The sequence below is a fragment of the Osmerus eperlanus genome, chromosome 6 (genome assembly GCF_963692335.1).
Source record: "Osmerus eperlanus chromosome 6, fOsmEpe2.1, whole genome shotgun sequence".
Lineage (NCBI taxonomy): Eukaryota > Metazoa > Chordata > Actinopteri > Osmeriformes > Osmeridae > Osmerus > Osmerus eperlanus.
Genome location: NC_085023.1, coordinates 9,414,707 through 9,422,006, shown reverse-complemented (window position 1 = coordinate 9,422,006; position 7,300 = coordinate 9,414,707). Strand labels below are relative to the sequence as shown.

The 7,300-nt window shown below is 41.8% G+C and overlaps 1 protein-coding gene across 1 annotated transcript; it reads right to left on the bottom strand.

Annotated features, from left to right (window-relative positions):
* Positions 1-365: 365 nt before the first annotated feature.
* Positions 366-3,674, bottom strand: LOC134022084 (phosphoglycerate mutase 1-like). The gene is made up of 4 exons (XM_062463302.1): positions 3,408-3,674; positions 1,940-2,214; positions 841-1,021; positions 366-669 (listed from the first exon to the last, which is right to left on the bottom strand). The coding sequence occupies exons 1-4, from the start codon at positions 3,544-3,546 to the stop codon at positions 503-505; spliced, it is 762 nt and encodes a 253-aa protein (XP_062319286.1). The 5' UTR covers positions 3,547-3,674; the 3' UTR covers positions 366-502.
* Between the last annotated feature and the right edge of the window lie 3,626 nt (positions 3,675-7,300).

The window sequence follows — 7,300 nt, the reverse complement described above, 5'->3', positions numbered from 1 at the left end:
AGGGAAGATGCAGTTGCGGGTGGTGGGAGACATCCTGAAGCTAGCTAGCTAGCTGATGTAGGCTACAATAACAGTACAGCAGGAGGAGCCATTGAGTGATCTGACGTAGATAGGGCGAAATGACGTAGATAGGGCATTTTTTGGCTCCGCCCATTAAAACCTGATCTGAAAACGGAAGAGAAACTGTTCTTCGGTTTAACTCCACATTTCAGTGTGACAAAGTTTTAGCGCTTTGCACATGCTTTCAAGAACTCATTTCAGACGTATATAATGTACTTAGAAGCAAAACATGGAATTTACTTTACAGGATCTTTTAATGTACATTGCATTAAGCTTTACTGTACTCGTATTCAAAAAAACAATGGCTATTTAAGGCAGTGTAATCTAATTTATATATTTGAAGTTCCCAAACACGGTATAGATTATGGAATAGTAAGCTCGTCTGTGGTTAAGTATAATGTCTATCTACTCCCTGTGGCACAGACTTTTTTTTAATCCATTTCTACTTTGCCTTCCCCTGGGCAGCAACAGCTTCCATAGCTTTCCGTACGGTCTCTTCATCTCCCAAGAACTGCATGGGTTTGACAGGTTTCAGGTTCTTGTCCAACTCATAGAGAATGGGGATGCCTGTGGGCAGATTAAGCTCCATAATGGCCTCCTCTGACATACCTGTAGATGGCAGCACAGACATTGACATGAGTTCCCCTTTATTATCCTCCTCTATTCAGAACCATGTTACGGAGTTACTGCAGGAGAAGTGCTGCCGCCAAAGTGAAAATATGCAACGTGTGACAGAATGAGTCAACTTCTGATTACTTAGCTGTGAGAGGAAGCACTTACCCTCCAGGTGCTTAACAATACCCCTGAGGCTGTTTCCATGGGCAGCTATGAGCACCCTCTTCCCCCGTTTGATCTTCGGGGCAATTTCATCATTCCAGAAGGGCAGTGCCCTGGCAATGGTGTCCTTCAAGCTTTCACAGGAAGGAAGCTGCTCCTCTGATAATTCAGCATAGCGACGGTCCTAAACAGATCTCGGGCAAATCTTTATCATAGTACAAGTTGTTGACCCAGACCCTGTCAATGCAGAGAAAACTTTACCCAATCAATCTCAACCTCCCTGAGCTTTGAACTTTAAACTTCCCCTCTACTCTGTGATAAATTAGCCTCTACAACATGCCCTCTGGCAGTACACAGGTTGTGACGATGGCTTTTTTGTCTTTTTCATTGAGTTTTCTGGTTTGCCACAAAGTTTTGAGAACAATTCTACACAAAATGCCATATTTTCTTTCTGGCTACCCTCCTGGACATCCTAAAAGCAATTTCTTTTAAACAAATTGCCATTGATCTGGTACATTAATGCAAATGATTATGTAGCCTTCATTTGTTGGCCGTTTCCTACGTTATCAAGTCTTGTATTGTCTGTATTCACATAAAGACACAGACAACTGACTGAGGAGGCTATATCCGTGCCTCAAGAAACCGACCGAGGAGGCTATATCCGTGCCTCAAGAAACCGACCGAGGAGGCTATATCCGTGCCTCAAGAAACCGACCGAGGAGGCTAAAGTGGTAGGAATAGTGTTCTTGTTCTATACCCGTTGCAGTTCGTTTCGGCATCGACAACCAACCGAGAAGCAGGCCCGAATCATCAAGTTACAGACCCCGCGCATTGCCCGTAATGCAAACGGAGATTAAGATATTTCTTAATTGATTCAGTGGCACACAGACACAGAGTTTCCAGGAATTATAGATAGTAGTTATAATGTGGATCTCAAAGCTCTTATCCAAACAACATCAAACATGGCACCGCACATCTTTGGGTTCTACAACTGCAAAATCAAAATCTTGCCTGGTTCGCAAAATAATTGTTGCCTATAATCCCACTATAAAACCACAGACACAGACAGATTCATTTCATTATAGTATAGAAGATGTATCACCTTGCTGATGACTGTGTAGAAATCATGGTCTGGATCCATGGTGGGAGGAGGGATGTCAAAAGATCTTCTCCAGATCTTAACCTGTGCCTCTCCATGCATGGCGGCCGTCTCTGCCTTGTTCAGTCCAGTCAAGCCACCATAGTGACGCTCGTTCAGGCGCCAGGTCCGGTAGACCGGCACCCACATCTGGTCGATACTGTCCAGAACCAACCACAGAGTCTTGATGGCCCGTTTCAGGACGGAGGTGTAGCACACATCAAACCCACACCCAGCATCTTGTAATGTCCAGAAAAGATTAGCAAAGTATGGACTGTCAGAAAGGATTCAATACATCTTGCATGTCATTGTGTAATGTTACATTGTTGAATATGAAGGGGGTCCAGCGGAAAAGACAGAAAGCATACACTAGATTATTGACACTTATGAGGCGCTGTTTATTAAATATTTCACTGTTGTTACACAGACACATATGAAACACTTACACATTCACTTCTGAAACGTTCACATCCTACTACTCACATGAAACGCTCGCATATTGATTTTGTTGATTCAAACTGTTTGGATTTAGCAGTCATGAAGTAGTGGCTAGGAATTTATTACGTCACAGCAGTGTTGCCAGGTCCGCGGTTTCCAGCAGAATTGGGCTACTTTTGAAGTGTTGCCGCGGGTTGAATTTTTTGTCTGCTGGTTCGGGTAGACCTTTTTTGCATGCAAATTACATGAATATCTTTAAATAAAAATCCATATTTTAAATTAAACAATGTATTTATACCCAAATCCTACCAAACTGACTCCATATCAGCACGTACACACATGGACATGGGACACGCCCACATACACACACGCACTGTGCGTGTGCACACGTGCCTAATGCTCTCAGTCTCCTGAGAAAACCTCCTCAAAGCTGCTTTAAATGCTGGCATACTAAACATTTGGTGTTACTTTGTAGATATTACAATACATTTGGCAATGATAGCAATGCTGTTGGACTTTAAAAGCAGTGTATATGGTTTGGCAGGGGCATATTTTGAGTTCTGATATTGGGCTGGTTTTATTGGCCATTGGGCTGGTTTTGTCACACAGACCTGGCAACCCTGCGTCACAGTCAACACAGCTTCCAAAATGAGCTGTGTTGACAGCTAAGACTGAGAGGAGGGGGAGTAGTGCTCATATTGGAAAACACTAGAAAGGAGGCGGGCCAGCATCGTGATAAACGTTGCAAGTGAATAGATTGAACGAAACATTTATCTCTGGCAATTGGTTAAATCGTGTGTTTATCATTCCTATCGAATCCATAAGTTAGTATGCGTTGCACCATGTAGGACTAAATGTAGTCTTCATTCATTGCAATGTAAGAGTTTAATTGATGGACACATGGTGCAAAGCAATGCATATCGTTCCGCTTTGTGAACAAGAAGGAGAAGTCACTAGCTTTTCGAGCAAACGTTCTAAAAGAATAAGAAGTCACCTTTCAGGGCCTGTCCTCCACGCTTTGCCTCCAGTTCTCCGGTTTCGCTCAAATCGGCATCGAACCAGCCACAGAATCGATTCTCCTGGTTCCAGTTGCTCTCCCCATGCCGAATCAGCACCAATTTATAGGCTGCCATTTATCTGATTTTCGAGCTATGCTAAAACACAGACGTGTAACTCGAAAGGAGTTGCCTGTCGCCTACTTGTCTAATGCAGTGAGTAGTCCCACCTTGACCTTTGATCTGAACTGAATGGTGACAAATAGTGTGTTGTAATTGGTTACGTAGCCACAACCCTTATTTCACATCCAATGGAACTCCACGTTGTGCTATCTGTACTGCCGACCAATGAGACGGAAAGGACAAGGGTTGAGTGACCTGCAAGAAGTCTCCGGACAATATTGGACATTCGTCACATTTGAAATATAATTTTCCTTGTTAAAGTCTGCTTAAACAATTCCAAAAATTGAATTTGAATAATTCTGTAGCGGGGTTTGCTCGTTTAAAGATAGAAATACTTAATTTATCATAAAGTCTCAGGGCACCACCCTAATATTGGTTTAGGACATTAGGGAATCCTATGTTTAATATGTAATAATCAGTCTCATCTTTAGGAATGAATTCGTTCTAAGTGTAGAGCCAATCGTAACATCAGTGAACACGCACGTCAAAATATCTTTACAATGAATTTATTCAAGTAAGGTAAACAGATCTTATGAACAAGTTGGATTATGGGTTTGATATGAGAGATTGGTTTCAATGAACAGAATGAAATGGTCTAACTTAAAGAAATACAGAAATTGTACAGTCAATGATTACATCCTTACAAATTATAAACAGAGCTCACGCCAATGCCATGTCGAGGAGGAAAGAGCGTTAGCCATAGTTACGTTTGATCAGGGGTTGATCAATGATGTTGAGGGCGGTTTGCGCCAAAGGTCCATTTGAAGAATCTGAAGTCACAGCGTGGCTGCGCTGGGTCATGTGACTGAGTCTGCGGGATCTCAGTGAAGTCGCATTTGGAATTGCGTTTTTGGTTCTTCTGTTGAAACGTCCAGATATTGACGCGTTCACTATGAAGTTGAATCTCAGGAGAAGCTTGGCGACGTCCTTTGGAACGCCAATCCTGATGGCGTTCATGCCATGGTCGGTTTCGCTGGAGTCTGAGATTGATGGTCATCTTAGGGCTTTATACAGTTCGAGAGAGGACCCGTCTGGGGTCAGATGTGGATTGGGGGAAGCTGGGTTCTCAACTCCCCCCTCCTTCCTTCACACCTACCAAAGGTGTGATCTGATCTCTGGCTGGTTCATTCGATGGTTCAAATATTGTTCTGGACATCTTGGTACAGTTACAAAATATAGTTGAATGATTGTTTTATTTTATTATGATAGCTTCGTGTAGATACCAAGAATGACGTGGTTATCTTTCAGGAAGAAGGAGTTGTTACTAGAATCAAGATTTCAGTGAACACAACATTAAAACAAAGTAACAAACATAACACAAATATCCCTCTCATAATTCTCCACCTTGTACTCTTGTGGTAAAGGTGAAGTCTCAAGAACTTTCCTCAAAAGTTCTGATCAAGGTATGTTCTTTGTTCAAATCGCCGCCGAAATGGATAGCAAATGGTCGCTGGAGACGTGTTGTCTAAATCAGACCCTTTGAAGCTTGCAAGCTAGCAGGAGGGCTGATTAGGTAGATTGGGGAGGTCCCCCCCCCAATTCTATGGTTCCTTTGCATCGGCGTTTGGTGGGTAATCAGCATACTGAGGGTGTCACAAGGGCTGATTAGGTTTGTCTGATGTGATTGAATCACTCTTCAGGTGTGGCAAGATGTTGGCTCCGTGTGGTCTTGCGGACCTCACTACAATTCTATAAACGTTTATTACAAAAAAACGAACTGAAAAACATAGCTACACCACTGAAGAACTGCTCCTTATTCAGTGTTTTTTAGTTTAAGGTGGTTGTACAGAGAGCTATTATTAGATGGTGGCACTGCCATTACAAAAAATGCCTGACACTCATCACGAGGATAGCTTTATAACAAGAGAGCAGCTCAGAATTCTACCAAACTCTACAGGGGGAGACCCTCAGCTCAGCTGACCATTATTAGCCTACGTGAGGTATGGCGCGGAGTTCCAACTGAGGAACCGCACGTAGCCGCTTGTCAGTCTTTTCACCCAGGGGCAGCCGACTACGGCAGACAGGCAGTTTAAGCTCGATGGGCTTAACCCTCATGTTGTCTTAACATTCTTTACACTCCCCTTGTCCTAAGGGTCAAAAATGACCCACCTTCACCAACCCCCTAAAATAAAGCAGCTTAATTGAATTTTAAACTCCTAATCTATTTAGCATGAAGAAACAACCTGTACTTCATCACAACATTTGTGAATATGTGGGTTTTCCCTCTTCACATTGCAGAAAGACTGCATTTAATCAGTGGACAACCATTCGTTTTTATTACAGCAGACCTGTCATAACTTTTTTCTTTACTAAAGTAGAGGTGTATTATTGCTTCATGCTCTGGGTTGTATTATTCCCCATCTTCTTCTTCAGATACCTCCTTTTCTAAATCATTTTTCTCTTGTTCCTTCTGGACATCTGAAAATATCAGATCTACAACCTGTAGATCTGAGAGCTTAGACCCTAACCCTGTTGGGCACTGAAATGTGCAGTCATGGCTTCAGCAATGAATACTGGGGGTACTGTCATTTGCAGGACCTTTGTAGCCTCTGACTGCATTCCCCATTAGTAAACAATGCTTTGAAGACATTTTTATTTTGTCTGAAATTTGGTTTAGTTTGTCTGAAATTGTTTTTATTTTGTCTGTGAACTTGAGTCATGTAGGGAGGGGAGATGCTGCACCTGCACACGGAAGTTTTAGCTTTGTCTAAGTTCAATCAGTAGCACAAATAATGTAATTATCTTGTTGTATGTCTGTGAGTGTATGTGTGTGTGTGTATATATGTGTGTCTCTTTGTTGTTTTTGTGGTGTGTATAATGGTTTTATAACTGCCGGTTCAAAAATGACCCCTAAGAAAATCTTTGTACCCTAGTGGTGTGCAGCTTTCATGGAAATGTGAAAAAATACAGTGTTTCACTTTTTCTTATGTATGGGTCATTCTAGGAAAAGTCCTGAATTTTCAGAAAAAGAAAATCAACATTTATGGGGTTTTCTCTGCTGATAAACATAGTGATGATTTTTGACCCCTAAGACAACACAAGGGTTAAACAGCCGCCCAGCTCACCTTGGGATCTGTTTAGTAGATGGCAAAGATAGGCCAGTTGTTACCACTCTGTTTTGAATGAAATGTTGTTTTAATAGACACGGGCCTACTTTAAATACTCAAATAGCATATGCCTAAAATAAAATATAGGCTAAACGCCAAGCCTTGGCTAAACGCCAATCTGCACCAACGTAGCTACACACACTGTTTCAGTCATTCAAGTTTCTGCTATGTATTATTTATGTATTTAATTAAAAAATACTTTGAATAGCCTGAGTTGAAAAATTGGCTTTGCCACGTTTATACAAGTCCAAGTGGTATGGTGTCATGTAGGTCTATGCTTTGAAAACAAGTACCGGTAATGTAATTTAAACTACAATGATTGACCTTGGTGTTGTAGACATGAGCAGGCTCCAAAAATATAAATACAAGGAAACTCCAAAGCATTCTCTTTGAAAATATTTGAAATGTCTTTATTGTCATGGCATGGTCATGTTAAAGAAACCCTGACGCGTTTCGGCATCAAGCCTTCGTCTGGGAGTCAAAAAGGGCTGGTTCTTAGAACCCCTCTGGGGTAGATCCTCTTACATATTTTTGCTTCAATTCAAAATCACTCAGTAGTGCAGCTTCATGTTGTATTTTGTAACTATAGGCCTACTTTTAAG